Source organism: Aythya ferina (genome assembly GCF_964211825.1).
Source record: "Aythya ferina genome assembly, chromosome: 33".
Lineage (NCBI taxonomy): Eukaryota > Metazoa > Chordata > Aves > Anseriformes > Anatidae > Aythya > Aythya ferina.
The window spans coordinates 383,877-403,353 of NC_140330.1; the positions used below are offsets into that span (position 1 = coordinate 383,877).

The 19,477-nt window shown below is 46.4% G+C and overlaps 1 protein-coding gene across 1 annotated transcript; it reads right to left on the reverse strand.

The window, feature by feature from the left end:
• Positions 1–1,023: 1,023 nt before the first annotated feature.
• On the reverse strand, positions 1,024–6,286 carry LOC311425690 (ATPase family AAA domain-containing protein 2-like). The gene is made up of 5 exons (XM_084501628.1): positions 5,639–6,286; positions 4,767–5,071; positions 3,359–3,485; positions 2,131–2,378; positions 1,024–1,209 (listed from the first exon to the last, which is right to left on the reverse strand). The coding sequence occupies exons 2-4, from the start codon at positions 4,921–4,923 to the stop codon at positions 2,165–2,167; spliced, it is 498 nt and encodes a 165-aa protein (XP_084357754.1). The 5' UTR covers positions 4,924–5,071; positions 5,639–6,286; the 3' UTR covers positions 1,024–1,209; positions 2,131–2,164.
• Between the last annotated feature and the right edge of the window lie 13,191 nt (positions 6,287–19,477).

Consider the following 19,477-nt stretch of genomic DNA (forward strand, 5'->3'; position numbering starts at 1 on the left):
AGAATTAAAGCTCGCTGAAGGGATTGTACGCTACACTGATAAAGTAATGGCTTTCACCACATCCAACAGCGCCTCCTTTGTATTTACTTGCCTTGCTGCATCCTTTACTTAGAACCTTTATGGCTATAGAGGGAAGAGAAAGGCTTCAGCAGACAAGTGAGGGCTTTTTGCTGAGTTTTTATTTCTCTACCAAAAGGTGTCTGAAGTAGCTAGTACCTCTACGTCTTCCTCCATGTTCAAGTTCTAGTATTAAAAGGTAGGTAAGGAATTTCACTACTTATTTTAGAAGGAATTTACAACCTGTACAAAAACTTCTGTGGGAACTCAAGCACTTTCAAAGCAGTTGATAATAAACACCTCTAGGTTAGACCCGTTCTCTTCCCCCAATAACTGAGACAAAATAATCAGAATGAGAACAGTGTGGTCCTGTTTTGGGCACCTTCCCTTAATGTAAACTCTCAGAAGTCAATGAAGTCCTGCATGTACTTTTACTACAGTTTATTTAGGAATACAACTAGAATTCGATTCCAAAGTTACTTTAGCAGAAATTGGAACTCAGCTTTCCAGCTTGGAATGCTTTGGCCTATCTGAAGAAAGAAACTGATTTTTTATTTTTTTTAATCAAAGTGTTTCAATTCTCTACTAAATTGCATTATTAGCAGTTTACCCAACATAGCATGGAATGGCAGACTGTCAGAAGAAATCTCTTCAGTAAAGACATCCTCTTGTCATTTCAAGCACTGCATATTCTTGACTGAACCACTTTGTAGCCACCTGAATTATTGTATTAATTTATTATTTGCATGCATGAGAAAGGGGTGAAAGTCACTTGCTTGACTCAGAAAAAACCTTAAGCAGATGCTTTCACAGTATTCTTTTTCTCTAAGCAAATTTTAAGTGATTTGTTAGGGTGCCTGAGTAATAGCAGCATGCATTTAACAAAGCACAGCATTTTGATGCTGAAAGCATTCATAAATTACAAGACACTGAAGAAATAGTAAGAAAAGTATTGACAAATACCTCTTCTGGGAGATCTGAGTGACATACATCAGACGTAGCAAGCAGCAAAACTGGCGAAAATGCTGGAATGTTATGTAGTAGAGTTAGAAAAGTAAGTTTCAAGGCAGGTCCAGCGTTGTCCCACCATAAATGGATATCTGGGACATAAATTATGCTTGGTGCTGTCTTCTGAGCATTTCGGATCAGCTACTGAAAAGGAAAGCTTGGGTAAGAAAACTAAAACACGTAGAATAACCTGTTAATACATAGCTACATAGCCATTGGACTGCCCCATGAAATGAAACTACGTGAACAGAGTGGCAAGCATCCTTTCACATAAGGAATTTCTCTGTGCACCCTTTCAGATTATCAGTATTCGGAGAACTCTAGTCAGAAGATGGGAAGGATATATTCAGGCAGTGGCTAGACACCGTAGCTATATGGCCACAGCCACAATCATCGCATAACAAAGAAAGGAAATGTCCCTCTTATGGGACACATCAGTATTCAGTCATGTAACATGTCTGTCCTTACTTGTATGGCTCTCAAACGTTTCCACTAAAGGTAAAAATATTTTGAGGTAGTGATGCCAAACAAGAAAATGGATTTCCTGCCTAAACGTAAAAACACCAAATCTGTTCATTTTTTCTAGTTAAAACCACATCAGCGTGCAAATGAAGTGTTTTGTGAATGTTAATGCTTTTATTGCACATACTGCAACAGCACAAGTTGTGTATGTCCGTGTGAAAACAAAATAAACAGAAGCCCCAAACCTTGGTTGCCTTACTAATATAATTTAAAAGAAGGCTACAAAAAGTAGCCGACATGCAGTCTGGTACAGAGCCATCTACTGGGAGCACACAGTCTTAGGAGGCAATGAGAACTACTTTCTGGATCCCAGTGACATGAGCAGCATTTCTTTCCACAAAGAGATGCTTATTAGCAACACCGCCCAGCTTTCTGAGCTGCTAGCAACATCCTCACTGTGAAATTGAGTATGGAAAATGTGGACATGTACAACATCCAGATTGTCTGTGGTTTTGTCTAAAAGAAAAGGGGATTTTCAGACAGAAGCAAACATCCCAGCACATTAAAACAAGGCCACCTCCATTACCAATGAATTTTGCTCACCTTACTTGCAACTCGATTGATCCTTTACATACAGTCAGTGAATCCGATGAGAATAAAAAGGTACGTGTCCGCAGATTTCTTCTGGCAGTGCAACATTTGTAAGCAGAACAGAAAGGTCCAGGGTGTGAACGGGAAACTTCTCCAAAGCGTGCAACACCGCGGGTGCCACGTAAGAAACCTGGTCGTACCCTTCTTTTCCTACTATTAGCGGACGGGGCCGGCATGATGTTGGTTCGCAGAAAGCACTCCTAGAACAAGAGTTAAGAAAACAAGTTTATAAATGAGGCGCTGAATAGACAGACACACAGACGTTCCAAGTATTTTTCCTATAGACTTTCTTTTCCCTCCCCAAATAATCCAAATGGCAGTGGTATATTAAATACATGTAAGATTTCCAGTTAAGTTATTCAGTCATCCCAAATGTTTCCTCTCCTTCCCTTGCGTTTCCTATTCTTTACTAAACCAAGACTGCAAATTAATATCCCTGCAATCTTGCTTTACTACTAGGAAATAAATTTGCTAGGAGCATTTGTTTCCCCACTACAATCAGGCTGTACCTTTGCTGGCTTAAATCAAAGATGCTAGAGACTTAGCCTTGCTCTGAAGCACAGAAAATCTTCTGGACAGCACAGCAATAGAAACTGAGAAAAATAACTGATCCAGCTGCAACAACATGATCTAACTTTCCAACTGTGGGCTTGCATGACTTCCATACTAAAATACCAAAAGATTAACACAACTTGGTGGCTTAACAAATAAAGACACCGTTCAAATTTTTCTCAAGGTGTTTTAACAAGCCATTTCTCAGTTTTCTTTCTGCTACATAATTCACTACTGGTTTAACAATCCTGGAAAACAGAAGGGCAAAAGGTGGCAACACAAACCCATAAAGTTGGCGTATTTTTAGCTAAAAGGACAGACAGGACATTTATGTGGTCTTGAGTCTTTCAAAGAATGCCATGGATTAAGTCAACGTGTTCTGGTAGTCTACGGATCACTTTGGCTTAGGAAGAGAAGCCTGGGCTTTTCAATTTAGTCATTCAGAGCAACTTCATTACAACTTTAGTCCCTTCACCCTTTCTTCTTGTGAATACCAAGCACCTCTTCAACACACAAACTTGATGTTACCCCTTCGTCTACCACCCCTCGCACTTTTAACAGCTGGAACTGTTTAAAAGACTCAGCAGACCTGAGAATTTAAACGTAACAGGGATCTATCTTTCTTTACCTGCTGAAACAGAGGCGTTTTTTCTCTGGTCCGTCAGGCATTCCATCTTTTAATTCATCTCCAGAAACCAAGGATGCATCGTCATCACTGTCGAACATATCATCTTGTAAAATACGATTGAAATGCTCTGAAAGGCAAAAGAGGTTTGTTAACTTTCCTGAATAGCCTTTGTCTCTTTCTCTTACATTAATACAGCTTCTAAATAAGTGCCAAAACCCTTTCTTCATTTGAGAGCACACACTGAAAGCTATTTCCTAGAGTTCATCCCACCACAGATTTAAGGAGATGGCACAAGGCCCTACAAAGCTGTACTAAGTCCCACTGATGTGGTATCACTGATGTGATAAGGTATGCTACTCTTGGTGATTTTTTTCTCCCCCTTGGAATAAAGGAGATTACGAACAATTTCTGCAGTTGCTAAATAACTAAAAAAAAAAAAAAAAAAAAAAAAAAAAACAAGAACATTTCTTTCTGGAGGAGGTTCCCACAATGAAAGCACGGTGATAAAGGATGTGATGGTCACAGAATTCCATTCGTCTAGTAAGTATCAATGCTAATTGATCTCACGTGCACATGTATAGTATGATCCACAAACATTTAAATTAGGAGACTGGTTAAAAATGATGATAGCTAAAACAATATTTAGCTTAGACCAGTTATACTTGTATCCTGGTCCTGACATTCTTCAGAAAGGAATTAGAAACATTGACCTAGAAATGCTTCCCCTCCAAAGATCTGAGTTTTGATTTTTGAAAGAAAAATAGGTGCCTTATACTTCAAACCTCAAGTCAACCTCTACAAATGCTAATTATCTTAGCTGCCATCAGAAGCAGGATGCTTCAGTAGAGAACGCATCGTCCTTTACTGTGTATTGAGTCATTCAGAGCTTCCATTTGGCATTTCAGTTTCGAATCCACAATAAAACCTATGCGTTATATTCCAGACATGCCCAAAAGAAAGACATGCACATGCAAAAAATAAAATTCTACCATCATTATGTCTGAAAGGTTTAAGTTGATTGCACAAACCACAAGTTTTTGCTTTAGAGGAATTATAAAGAAGTGGATGCTGTGGTTATATCTTGCTGTCGGTCCTCCTTTAGCGCAAGCTGTGCATACGGGAAGATCTTCTGCACAACTTGTAAAATATTCTCTACTGATCTTTTAAAAAGTGCCATGAAAATGGGTGATAGTGCTTGTCCGGGTGAAGCCAAGATCCTGTTTGATGCCGGAACAACCTTCTTCCTAGTGGTCATTCAAAACTGGGAAAAAAATAGTCTACCAAGTCGGCTTTTTTTGATTTGGTAATAAATCTGCAGACTGTTAAGTCATCAAGCACTTCAAGACTGTTTGAAATAATCTCTACATTAATATAAAAGGAATTCCTCAAACACACTGCGGCCGCTTACCTTTAATATACTCGTTGGATGCCATGGAGCTGTATTTCTTGCTTTCGCCTGCGCTGGAAGGCTTCCTTTCCTTGTAAGGTTGTTTACTGCCCTCGCTTCTGCATTGCTCACATGAAGAGCCATCTGGAGGATGGGATTCTTCCTTCTTCTCCCACATTATCTTCTGGAAACAATGATCTAAGTGTTCCAAGGAGCCTTTCGCTTTCCTGGTGTTTCTCCTTTTTCTTCTTCTCCTTTTTCTTCTTCTTTTACGCTTGCGATTGGCATTGTCAAAGTGGAGCGCACAGAAACACAAATCGTGAAGTCTGAAAGAAACATGCAAGTTAAAAAGAGAAAAAAAAGATGTGGCACTTGTTGCCTATATGAAACTTGATTTATTTTACCACAGGTGATGATTTGCAGCATGTCAGCTATTTTGTGGTGCTATGTGCACACGCAACTTACTTTAGATGCAGCAAACTTAAGCCCTCAGATTGAAGGACCATAGGTCCTGGTTTGTACACAGATCATTAACAATGGCTAGCTCTGGAATAGGTGCAAGCAGAAAAAAACTTTTAACCTAATCCAGAATGGTGTACGGATGTGATTCGAATTATGTGGTCCAAAGCTCTGACACAATTCAACAATAGCTTTCATGTCTTCACTGATCAACCTAACAACATGATCCCCAGTCAGCTGATGCTATCTAAATAACTTAGAAACTACCAGAAAAAAAAAAAAAAAAAAAAAAAAAAAAAAAAAAAGAAAGAAAAGAAAAGAAAAAAAAGAGAAGAAAAAAAAGGAGAAAAAAAAAAAAAAAAAAGGAAGACATGAGAAGCACCCAGAAAAGAATTAGGATAAAAAATGCGGAGTATGCTGGAATCCTTGCTTACTTGGAATCCTTCTCTCCATGTTTATCTTTAGACTTCTTTTTCTTCTAGAACTTGTGATATTTTTGCATTTTTTTCACCAACTAAAAGCTCCTTTTCTATCTTTCTGTCTTTCCTTTCTATTTCACTTTCACTACCTTCTGCACGGGTATATTTTCTTTTTCTGTTTCCTTCTGTTTCATTTTTCTGGCGACAGTTCTCCAAATGAGCTGACACAGGTGGAAGCGCATGTCTTTCACGAGAATGTCTTCCGGAATGTTGCTGAAGTACTGAGCAACGATGCAAGTCTGCTCGGGGTGTGCTAAAGCGACGTACATCTTCCTCTCTCAAGAGGGAACCGTGAGGCCATCCGCTTTTGTAATGATAACGCTTATGTGACCTGCTGTAGTTAAGTTGCAGTCGATTTGTCAAGGGCTGCATCGCCGTGAGAGAATTTTCTCTCTCTACTGTCTCCTGTCGCATGAGGTGAATAGTAATCGTTCTAATAGCTACATCTTTCCCATCTCCGTGCTTCATCTCGATAGTATCTTTCTCTGCTCCAACTTCTTTCCCCTTTGGATCGGTAATATCTATTGCTACCTTGTTCTGATCTTCCTCCACTGCCAGATCTGTACTTTCAATATTTGACTGCTCGTCTGCCATTCTCAGGGCTGTTTCTTTCAGCAGGGAAAGCTCTGCACCTGCTTCCCTCCCAGTACTCCTGCTTGTGACGCTTTTGCTCAACAACTTCCATGCTCTGAGAGCACCTCCTCTTGCTGAAAGGACCTGCTTTTTGACTCTCCTTCTCTTCAGTAGGAGCACGTTCCCTCTTGCTTTGGTAACGCCCTTTGTCAGTGTTTTTAGTCTCGTCCTTTGTATCTTGGCATCTCTCCGTAATAGCTGAGGAGGAAAGGTTTTTAGAGCTACATTCAGTGTCAGACTTGAGAGAGGAAGTTTGCCGCAATTTCTCACCAGGCTCACAAGACTCTTTGCCGGACAAAACGTTTTCTTTTGAAATGAGGTCACGTTCTTTTGATCGTCTTGGTTTCTCCTTCTCTCCACCGTCATCACATTGGTACTGTGCGAGGTATTCATCATTCCCAGCAGATTTCGGAGGGTCCGCGACACTGCACAAAATAAGATCACATTTCTCACTTCTGCTGAAGGACGTGAATATTAAGAGGAAAACCTTCCAAAGTCAAACAAACAAAAACCTCCGGACTACAGAACACTCGCAAAGATATGCCATTTAGAAACCTCTCTGGTGATTAGGACACCTTCTCCAGCTCCCAGAGAAAGTGTTTTTTCCCCTCTTGCTTCTGAAGCCATTGCACTAAAAAAGCAAACGCATCTCTCTCCCTCCACATGCTGCTCTGAATAAGAGCCAGAATATTCAAAACCACCCTATTTGTTCTCCCCACAGAGCTGAAAAAAACACCAGTTGAAACAGAGTTTTCTACCTCTCTCCCAAGAATTTACATTCACATACCCTATGACTGAAAAAATACAAGGCGGGACTGAGGAGGAACAGCCAGTGCTGGAAATGAAAAAAAGCAGCCCGTTTCTTCAGAGTCTTAAGCCTATGCTACTAGGAAAAAAACAAAACAAAACAAGAGGAGAGGAAAACAACAGCGGGAAATTTACCTATTCTCCACATGTTCAATTGCAAAGCCTCCTCTGGAGGATCAACAGCTGTGAATTCAGCGTGCTTAGGAGAAATCAGATCTACATCTGAACCACAACTCTTTCAGTAGTATCACTAACTTATGTGTTGCCTTCAGGGGGCAGTGGCGACCCGGTTCAGGAACGGCACGGCGACCAACCCCAGGCCGCTCGGTCCATCGGCTCACACACACCAATGTCCCTGGCACTCGGTTACAAAGGGCAGACAGACCAAGAAGCACTTGCTCTTCTTCCAGTGTGGTGGGAGAAGTAGTGAAAACGATGCGGCACTTCATGGAAAGGTTTAACGTGGACCTGTTCACTGTTACACAGGCCTTTCTGAAAAACACTGGTGAAGTGGAGACTACATCATACTTTCTGCAGACAGAGCAGCGTTTGGATGGATCCCCTGTATGGAGCAGAGAGGACGATTTAGAATTGCAAAAGGATGATGAGCATGTTAGAAGTAAATTGATAGCAAAATTTGGAGCTGAAAATGTAGCAAAGTGAGTAGCATTTAGGAAAAGTTAGTAAAGTAGATGGAAATGACTGTTCTGTTACAGTGGCAAGAACTTAATAAAAGAAAGGTCATTGCAGAAATGCAGATGCGATGGAGAATGTTATATTGTTCTGTAATATGGTGGATGGCAATTGGCGTTTATTGTCGAGTCAGATGGGGTTCTATACCCGAGGCCCATAGCGCCTCTTCCGCTTGCTTACATCACAGCCCACACACTACTGTCCATCAAGGGAGGGGCTCCACCTTTCCGTACAGCACGACATCTAACTACCCACACACCTAAATAGAGGACCAAGCAGCACCTTGAGAGACCCAAGCCTCATGGAGGTGCCTGCATATTCAAGGGAGGTGTTTGTGTGGCCTGGGGAGATTCTCTGGTGCTCTGACATACTGCTTGTGTGCCCCAGGGATACATTATCTAATGCCCAAGGGAGGAGCCTTGGGGCTTTTGGAAGGTGTAGGGATGACCTGGATTGCTGCCTGATTGCTCTGGGGAGATGCTGGGATGTCCAGAAAGATGCTTGGGTGACCAGGGAGATGCTTGGGTGCCAGATGGAAAATGCTGATGTGCCTTCAGATGATGCCTGGCAGGATCTTGTGCATCCCACAGAAGATCTTGGGTGCCAAAGGAGGTGCTTCCCATCTCCAGTGAGAGGTTTGTGTGCCCCGGGTGGTGTTTTGGAACCCTGGGGAGACGCGTGGGTTCTCCACTCAGATATAGACATGTGGTGGGAAGATTTCTGTGTGCTCCGGTGAGGTGCTTGGTTGTTCCAGGGAGGTGCATCTGTGCTGCAGGGACATGCTTCGGTGACAGGGGCACAACTCTGTGTGATTAGGGGATAACTTTGTGTGCCCCAGGGAGGCTTTTCTTGTGCCCCAGGGGTATGCTTGTATGCCCTAGGGAGTTGCTTGTGTGCCCTGAGAATATCCTTGGGCTCTCTAGGAAGATGCTATATTCCTCTGGGGTCACTTGGGTGCCCCAGAAGATTCTTCAGTGTTGCGAAGCACGGACGAAAGCACGACAGACACCAGCAGAGTCAGATCGTGCTTCACCATTTTGTTGCCCGAATAGCCCAACTTTTATAGTGTATTTTACAGGGGTGGACAGTGTTTCACACAAGATTATTGGTCAAAAGCACTCAGACAAACCGTTAAGAAAATAACACCACCTGCAAGAAGAGAACCCCCCTTTTGATTAGAAGTTAGGAAAACAACCCCCTTTGCGCTTAACGGCCACGTAGACCTAGTCCTTGAGGCCAGCTGCTGATAACAATATTATCTGAGTTCCTTAATTGGGTGATGTGGGAGTCATTGCAGTGGGAGCTTCTCATAGTTACTCTGGCAGCTTGGTTTGCTCAGCTACAGCAGGCCCTGAGATTTCTAAGGCCTACCCCTGGTTGCTTAAAGCAAGCTTAGATCGAACAATTATGCCAATTCCCAACAATTCCCTTGTTTTCTTTTTGTACAAGCAGTACTTGGTTTTACAGCAGATGTCAAATACATAACATAACACAACTATATAACTTAATCCTAATAACACTACAATTACTGTAAGCACTTAATGGTAACACAATCTAATAGTAACACACTTAAACCTAATCACTTGATGGTGATCAAAGGCTGTTCTTGACAGTCCTTGAGGTGTCACAGCCCACGTCATTGTCAGAATGATTATCAGGAACCTCTTCATGGTCGTCTTCAGCGTGTGCAGATTCTAAAACTGCTTCAGTCCACTTTGCAGTGATCCACTGGGTACCTGTTCCCGGCACCACTTCAAAATCCCTATAACATTTTGCAAGTAACCCTTTAACCACATTTATCACAATACTACGTGTAATGATGATTGACACCACAATGAACAGAATCCTTAATCCCCCTTTGACTAATCCCAGTAACCATCTATGCATTGTTTCAAACAAATCAGTGAACCATTGATTGAAAGGATTGATACCATATTGACTCTTTCTCATGTGCTCTTTCAGGAAAGTAATGAATTTGTGAGTTGAAAAGGTCTAAACAGTACATTCCCTTAAATTTCTCCAAGTGGCTACTTCAAACAATGACTCCGTACTAGTGAAACTTGATTTTGCTCAACCGATCACAACTAGCCCTGCCCCAATTGACTCCCCGTTTTTCTAACAGCGCTGTAATAAATCCATTTCTTCTGATTTTTGCCGGCACCAATTTCCTATGCTTTTAGCCTGCCCTATGGTTATATCCCGGGATCCTGCACTGTGGCAACAATAACCTGTACTAAGGCTATATTCCGGAATCCTGCACTATGGCAACAATAACCTGAATTATGGCTATATTCCGGAATCCTGCACTATGGCAACGATAACCTGTACTATGGCTATAGCCCGGGATCCTGCACTGTGGCAACAATAACCTGTACTATGGTTATATTCCGGAATCCTGCACTACGGCAACAATAACCTGAACTATGGTTATATTCCGGAATCCTGCACTATGGCAATAACCTGCACTAAGGCAATAACCTGCACTGTGGCAAACCTGCACTAAGGCAATAACCTGCACTGTGGCAAACCTGCACTATGGCAATAACCTGCACTATGGCAAACCTACACTAAGGCAATAACCTGCACTGTGGCAAAAGCGCGCTCTCACTCACACAGTACACAGCACAATCACACATACAGAGCACAATCGCACACCCAGAGGCCTCTGGCACATCTCACTCTCAATCATACCACAAGAACATAATTTAGAATGATAAGCAAACAAACAAGTATTGTCTCTCATTGTGTTCCTCATGAAATGACTTGCAACACTTTGTTTTAAAACCTTACCCTTACACAAATACTTTCAACACAAAATACCTGGACATTTAAGAATAACACATACAATTATTAACACTCCAGTTAGTATCCCTCCAGCAGCTGGAAACATACTGTTTGTCTGCAGTTTCAGGAGATCTTTGTCTGCTCCTGCGGTGAGCGGCTGAGAGTGGAGTCCCCTCCGAACAAAACGCTCAGGGTGCACCTAGGGGCGTCCACACCACAGCCGATCCCCGCAGCCAAGCAGTTGTTACGTGCGGCCGCAGATGCCACTCCAGGCACTAAAATTGCCAATGCCGCTCTAGCTGCAACCCCACACAATTCAACATTATCATTGCAATCCGGTGCAAGCAATGCCCATTTATGTCTGGTGATCTCACACAACTGTAACAAGCTAGGAGCAAATACAATGAGTTTATCTAAGTAACATGGACATCTGATAGCATTTGCAGCAATACCTTGCCAGCCCCTATCCCCACAAATCAGAAAAACATCAGGAGGTAAGGCCAAAGCTGTACAATTGTTCCAAACACTGTAGTTGTGACCCCTTGTCTCCATGCTATAAACCCCTAAACCCTGCTTAGCAGCGTCATTGTAATCACAGGTGTTATTTGTATTTCTATACCCGTATGGCCCTTTCCAGGTTCCTGTAGCAGAATTCATCTGATAGCCACGGCTACATTCACATTCGTAGCCACCTTTCAGGTTGATACAGATTTGACTACAGATACCAGGGTTTTGACATTCATCAATATCTCCACAGTTTCTCTTGTCTACAAACTCAAACCCAGCTGGACAGTCACATTCATTTATGATGCATTCCTTCAGGGGCTCATCACCCCAGTCCTTGCAGTCTCTCTGCTGGTTACACACTTTATTGATATCTATGCATTCTCCACTTCTGCACTTGAATTTGCCAGGTCCAGAGCACTGAATAACATTGTTACAGTTTGCTTCATCAGTGCCATCCAGACAGTCTCTCACACCACTGCACTGCCTACTCCCATGGACACAGTTCCCATCTTCACATCTGAACTGGTCTGGCCTGCAGGTCTGAGAAGGGCAGTTAATTTCATCACTTCCATCCTTGCAATCAGGATCTCTGTCACAGTCTTTTTCACCATCACATTTCCAGGACACTGGGATACACTGGGTTGACTGAGGACCACAGCTGATTTCATTTACCCAGCATGCTCTCATATGACACAGCTCAGAACTTTCGTCAGACCTATCTTCACAGTCCAGATCCCTATCACACTGCCATCTGTTTGGCACACACTGACCGCTGTTGCACACAAAGTCAGATTCAGCACACATCTTCACACAAGCACTCTCATCACTGCCATCTGAGCAGTCTTCACATTTTGTTCTAGCACTGTCGGCGGCAGTGCACAGGCAGGTGAGGGCAAGCAGCAGGCAAAGCGCCCCACAGCGCGGCAGTGCCCGCCGCTGCCCTGCACCTGTGTCACTTATACTATTCCTATTACCCGTGCTGTTAGTGTCAGTGGCATCCTCCTGGTACCGTTTCTGTCTTTGTCGCCCCTTACTCTCCCCCTTTTCTTTTTGCCACTGACCATTCACCACAAATGGATGAGACACATGATTACTAGTTAGGAAAGAGAGTGTAACGTCTGCTATACGGCTGCAGGCCGTGCCAGCTGCAACCCTAGCAGCTGTTTGTGAACAAGCCTGCCAGTGGTCATTTGGCGGTGTAATCTGCGTCTCTGCACTCCTGCCCTGCAATAGAGCTAAATCGTCATTAATAGTCTGTAGAATGTGGCAACCCCACGGAATATTATCCAGAAACATAGTTATAACACCGATCTGGGGACGAATAGTCTTTTTTGCATTGCAAGATAAACCTCTTATAAAAGGAATGCTAGAGCGAAACAGCACAGCCGCTGCTGCCGCTGCCTCCATGGTTCCGTCAGACAGGCTGCAGGGTCCTGATGTCCGTCCCTCTGCTCTGTGCCGACTCGCCACACGGTGAGGGTCGGCTGCCGTTGTCCACTGACGCCTCTGGTCTCCCGTAGCAACTCGATCTCGGATGTCCCGCATCGCACCGCGATTACTTCAATGTCCCGCGTTTTTCGCGGCTCCTTTTCCCGCGTCCCTGCGCGGTTCCGCTTCCCGCGTCTCTCACCGTGAGTCCCCGCGTCTCACCGTGAGTCCTGTGTACAGCGTTTGCGGCTCGGTGTCTGGCTACGGCGCCGGTCCGATGTCCGCTCCGATGTCCACTCCGATGTTCCGGCGGCGCTCCGATGTCCCGCGCCGCTCCGATGTCTCAGTGTCGGGCTCAGGCTCAGCGCTGTGATGTCGCAGCGCTGCTGGCCCCGGCGCCGCGCCTACCCCTGGTTGCTTAAAGCAAGCTTAGATCGAACAATTATGCCAATTCCCAACACTTCAGTACTGAAGAGAGCAGTTTGTGTGCTCCAGAGAGGTGCTGGAGTGCAACTGGTTTGTTCTTGTGTGACTGGGAGGTGCTTTGGGCTGTGGGAAAATTCTTGGTTACCCTCAGCAGCTCCATGGGTCCTCCAGGAAGGTGCTTGGATTCCCCAGGGTAATGCTGGTGCACCCAGGAAGGTGTTTGGCTGACCCAGGGCGATGGATGGTTTCTCCAGAGACGTGCTTCATTGCTGCAGGGAGATTCCTGGGGGCTTTAAAGATATTCTTGGATGACCTATGCAGATGCTTTTTCAGTGCTCCAGAGAGATGTTAGAGTGCAGTGGGGAGGTGCATGGGTCCTCCTGGAAGATGGCTGTGTTCCCTGGGGAGAAGATTGGCACCTCAGGGAAATGCTTGTGTTCCCGTGGAAATGCCTTGGAACTCCAGGGAGATGCTTGGATGCCTTGGGGACATCCTTGAGTTGAAATGTTGAGAAGTGATGGAGTTCTCAGGGGACACCCTATGATTCCCTGGGGAGTTGCTTGGTTGTCCAAGCAGAAACCTCTTTTCTCCAGGCAAGTTCTTGAATGTCCCGGGGAGATGCTTGTGTGCCCCAGGGAGGTGCCTCACTGCCCTCTGGAGATACGTGCTGGCACCACTGAGTGCTGGGCAGAGATACTTGTTTCCACTGGGAGTATAATGAAGTTCCTCAGAGAGCTGCTACGATGGGAATGGTAATGGTTGGCTCCTGCAATGGCATGATTTTGTTCCTGCTGGGCATGTTTTTGTGTCCAAGAGAGGTGCTTGGTTATACCAAGGAGATGCCTGGCAAACAAAGCATTGCCCTGGTTCACACCAACATCTCCCTTAGGCAAACAAGCACATCCCAAGGGTACGCAGGCTTCTCCCTGGAGCACCCAAGAATCTCCCCAGACAACTCAAGAACCTCCCCAGACCACCAACCTATCTTACAAGGAGGACCCAAACACCTATCAAAAGCGGAAGATATTTTCCAAGGAGCATTCAGGCACCTCCCTGGAGAAGCCGAGTACCTCCTTGGGAAAGCAAAAAATCTCCCCTGGGAATACAAGCATCTTCTCGGAGAACCCTCTATAGCATCCAGGTATCTCCCAGGAGCACTCAAGCACCTCCCTAGGGCTGAACAACATCAACGTCTGTAGCCAAGAATCTCCAAAGAGCATCTTCCTGGAGGAGACATCTCAGTGGAGCACCAATGCATCTCCCCAGGACACCCAGGAACCTGCCCGGGGCATTCAAGAACCTCCCTGGAGCACCCTACTGTCCACCAAGCCACCCTGGTGTCTCCTGGAGCATGCAAACATCTCTGTGCAGCACCCAGGCATCTCTCCCAGGCATACTAACACCTCCTTGGGCATTTCCCTGGGCTACACAAGCACCTCCCTGGGATCACCCAAACATTTCCTCAGGGCACCCAAACACCTCCCTGGAACACCCAAGCCTCTCCTTTGAATTATCCAAACATAGAATCATAGAATCATAGAATATCCTGAGTTGGAAGGGACCCTTAAGGATCATCAAGTCCAACTCTTGACACCGCACAGGTCTACCCAAAAGTTCAGACCATGTGACTAAGTGCACAGTCCAATCTCTTCTTAAATTCAGACAGGCTCGGTGCAGTGACCACTTCCCTGGGGAGCGTGTTCCAGTGTGCAACCACCCTCTCTGTGAAGAACCCCCTCCTGATGTCAAGCCTAAATTTCCCCTGCCTCAGCTTAACCCCGTTCCCGTGGGTCCTGTTACTGGTGTTATTGGAGAAAAGGTCTCCTGCCTCTCGACACCCCTTTACGAGGAAGTTGTAGACTGTGATGAGGTCTCCCCTCAGCCTCCTCTTCTCCAGGCTGAACAGGCCCAGTGACCTCAGCCGTTCTTCGTACGTCTTCCCCTCCAGGCCTTTCACCATCTTTGTAGCCCTCCTCTGGACACTCTCCAACAGTTTCATGTCCTTTTTATACTGTGGTGCCCAGAACTGCACACAGTACTCGAGGTGAGGCCGCACCAGCGCAGAGTAGAGCAGGACAATCACCTCCCTTGACCTACTAGTGATGCTGTGCTTGATGCACCCCAGGACACGGTTGGCCCTCCTGGCTGCCAGGGCACACTGCTGGCTCATATTCAACTTGCTGTCTACCACGACCCCCAGATCCCTCTCTTCTAGGCTGCTCTCCAGCGTCTCATCGCCCAGTCTGTACGTGCAGCCAGGGTTTCCCCGTCCCAAGTGCAGGACCTGGCACTTCTTCCCAGGGAAGCCAAGCACCTCCCTGGAGATATTAATCAATGTCCACGTGGCACCCAAGCACCTCCCTGGTCACCCAAGCATCTTCCTGGACATCCCAGAATCTCCCTGGGGCAAACAGGCATCAATCCAGGTCACCCCTACACCTTCCTAAAGCTCCAAATCTCCTCCCTTGGGCATCAAAATATGTGTCCCTGGGGCACATAAGCAGAATCTTGGTGCACCAAAGATCTCCGCAGGAAACCCAAACACCTCTCTAGAATACAAATACCTCCATGAGGCACCCAAGCATCTCCCCAGGGGACCATAACATCCACCTGGAGGACCAACAGTCCTCCCCACAGCACTCCAGCATCTCACTGCAGCACCAAAGCATCTCCCCTGGAACCCAAGCACCTCCTGAAGCACACAGACATCTCTCCAGGTCTGCTTAGTGTCAGGCTGAGTCACCAAGCTTCCCCCTGGAATGCGCAAGTCCTCCTTGGAGAAACCAAGCATGGCCTTTGGGCACAGAAGCACCTCCCTGGATCAGCCCCACAGAGCCTTGAAGTAGGCAAGAATCTCTCTGGGCACACCAGGGTATTCCCAGGGCATGCAAGCACCTCCCAGTGCTCTGTGGAGGTGCTGGAGTGCTCTGGGAGATGCCTGAGATCCCTGAAAATGCCTGGATAACTGGGGAAGATGCCTGTGGGATGCAGAAATCTGCGTGGGTGTTCCAGAGACATGCTTGAACGCTGTGGGGAGACGTTTTGGAGCTCCAAGGTGACACTTCTGTGCCCCAGGGAGACACGTGCTTTCTGCAGGAAGGTGCATGGCTGCTGTGTGGAGATGCTTGGGTCTTCCAAGGATGATCCTGGTGCCCATGGAGATGCTTGGGTGCCCCCAGGTGATACTGTGGTGCCCCTTATTTTGCTCAAGGAGAAAAGACGGGGATCCAGAATGATGCTTGGACTTGATTTATATCTCCAAGCCAGTGTTTGGATTCCCTAGCAAGATGTTTGAGTCATACATAGGATATGCTTGTGTGGTCCAGGGAGGGACTCCAGAGAGGTCCTGGCATACTTCAGAGAGGTGCTTTTTGAACAATCGAGATGCTGCAAGAACTTGCTTGGGAGCTCTGGAGGGACGTCAGAGTACCTTGGGATGTGCTTGGGTTCCCTGGGGAGATGCTTCAGTAACGTTGCAGTGGGATGCCTGAGTGCTGTGGGGAGATGCATGGGTCCTCCAGGGAGATGCTTGGGTTCTTAGGGGTGATGGTTGGGTGCCTCAGGGAAATATCTGTGTTCCTGGGGAGATGCTTTGCAGGAGATCCCTACAGCACCCTGAGCACCCAAGGTTCAGGTTGAGGAACCCAGACATCTCGCTGGAGCACCCAAGCATCTTTGCAGGGCAACCAAGCATTCCAGAGCAGCAGCAATGTGCTGTGATGCCCTTGCATGATGCCTGACAGATAGAAGGTAAAGCTTAGGTGTCTTGGGAAGATGCTTGTCTACTCAAGTGCACTGCTTGTGTGCCTTTGGGAAAACCTCAGTGATTTCAAGAGGTGCTTGTGCGCCCTGGGGAGATGCTTGGGTGCCATGGAGGGTGCTCCAGGATGATGCTTGTATTCTCAGGGGAGATGTTTGCTTTCCCTAGCAAGGTATGTGGCTTCTCCAGGGAGGTGCCTGAATGCTCCTTGGAAAAAAATCATGTGCTTTGGGGAGGTGCTTGGGTCCACCCAGTAAGACAGGTTGGTAGTCTGGGGAGATGCTTGGGTGCTCCACGGAGATGCCTGTCTGCTGCATGGAGAATCCTGGGTACCCTCGGGACGTGCTTGTGTGCCTAAGGGAGATGTTGGTGTGAACTAGGGCAATGCTTTGCTTCTCCAGGATGGATCTTGTTGCACCTAGTGTTGTCACCTCAAATGTCTTCTGGGAAACCCAGCACCTTTCTGAACCACCAAAGGATCTCCCAAGCATGATTCCAAAGAACCCAAGCATTCCTTTGGAGATCCAAAGCATGTCTCCAAGGTGTACTGCCTGGATCAGCCCTGCAGAACCTTGGAGGAGACAAGAGTTTCCCTGGGCACATCAGGCTCTTCAATAGGTTGCTCAGAAACCTCCCTGGAGCACCCTAGAATCTTCCTGGAGCAACCAAGGAGATCCTTCGAGACTCCAAGCGTCTTCCTGAGTCACCCCGGCATCTCAGCTGTGTACCCATTGAGGACAATTTCCGGGAACACAGAGATCTTCTTGCATTACCCAGGCATCTCCTTGCTGTACCCAAGCACCTCCCTTGGACGCACAAGCATGTTCATGGGGAACACAAGCATCTCACTGCAGTAGACCAGCATCACACTTAGCAGCAAGCATCTTGCTGGGGAAACCAAGCACCTCCCACAGGAACATAAGCATCCTCCTTGAGGAACCAAGCATCCTCTTGGACACAAAGCAAATTCCTTGGGACATCCAAAAATGTCCACTGGAAACACAAACTTTTTTCTTGAAAACGCTAGTACATGAACAAGACACACAAGCATCTACCTAGAGCACCCAAGCATATATCTGGAGCTCTAAAAAGTCTTCCTGGAACACACACAGCTATGTCCCTGAGGTACCAATCTTCTCCCCAGGGAACCCAAGCATCTTCCGGGTGGATCCATGCACCTCTGCACAGCACTCAAGCATCTCACTGGAGCTCTGAAGAATTTCCAGTGTGAACCCATCACCTCCTGATGCACTAAGATATCTCCCAAAGGCATACAAGCATTATTCTGAAAAACCCAGACATCTGAATAGAGAACCAAACCATTTCCTTGGAAGAACGGAACACCTCCCTTGGGAACATTAGAATAAACCCATGGGTGCCCAGGCATCTGCATAGGTCACTCAAGTGTATGTTTCAAGCACCCAGGAATGACCCTCGAGCAGTGAAGCACCTCTCCGGAGAAACCATACATCACCCAGGGTCAAACAGTCATCTCCCTGGGTACACAAGCATCTCCCTGGGGAATCCAAGCACCTTCCTGGAGGACCCAAGATGTTCCTTGGGGCCCATAAGCATTTTCCCATGGCACACAAGCACCTCCTGGGGCACACGAGCACTTCCCTTGGCACCTCCATTATCTGCTTATGCATCACAATTACATCCAGGGTCACCCAAGCGTCTCACAGGGGCAACCAAGAAGCTCTCTAAGGCACTCAACAGCACAATTGGAGCACTCCAGCACCTGTCTGAAGCACACAAACTGCTCTCTGCAGTACCCAACTGCCTCCTGGGGCATCCAAGTGTCCCCCAGGGGAACTGAGCATCTTCCTGGAGAGCCAGCGCTCCCCAGGGCTCCAAAATGTCACCTGGTGAACACAAGTATCTCATTGACTAAGATTTTAGGCACCTCTCTTAGCATGCAACAGCTTCCATGGGCTGCAAAAACACCTGTCGGGGTCATTCAAGTATGTCCCTGTGGGCACGCAGGCATCTCCCCAGGGGACTCAATCACCAAATTGCAGGAACCAAGCATCTCCCCGAAGCCCACCAGCATCTCCCTGGAGCCAAGCATCACACAAAAAGCACCCAAACATCTCCCTGGAGCACCCAAAATCCTCCCTGGAGAAACAAAGCTTTACCCTTGTGGTGTACTTGCCTGAAGTAACTAGGAAAATAAAACTAACATTCACATTTTTAAGAAAAAGGTACAGCATTGAAGAGGCTTTCAGGGTAGGGCATAACTGCATTACCTCAGCATTCCCTAGGCTCCCAACCTGAGATGCTATCGCGCTGGGGAAACTTGGCGTGCTAGCACTAAGGAACAGCACGGAGCATAGAGTGGAGTGGAGACACCACGGCTAGGCTCTGTGACCAGGTGGGGACTCAATTTATCTTGTGCACAAAGCTGCACTTTTTGCCACCCTGAGCCAAGGACCTGTCATGTTTTGACAAATGCTGTACCCTAGTGTACTTTTTGCTCATTATAATATCATTATAATACCAAAACACACCTCCATCCCAAAAGCTACCTGCCTCCAAGGTGCGACCACCCCTCACTGAGCATGCGCCCTGAATTTCTTGGAGACTATTACTTTAAACGAAGACGGGAGAACTTCTCACCAATCATAACTAAGATATGCTTGACTAGAGCCACTCAAGCTCCACCTAAAAGATAGAAAATAATATTAATTGGCCCAAGACAGAGGGGATGGCAGGGAAGATACAACCGTCAGGGGAGATACCATCCCAAGGAAATA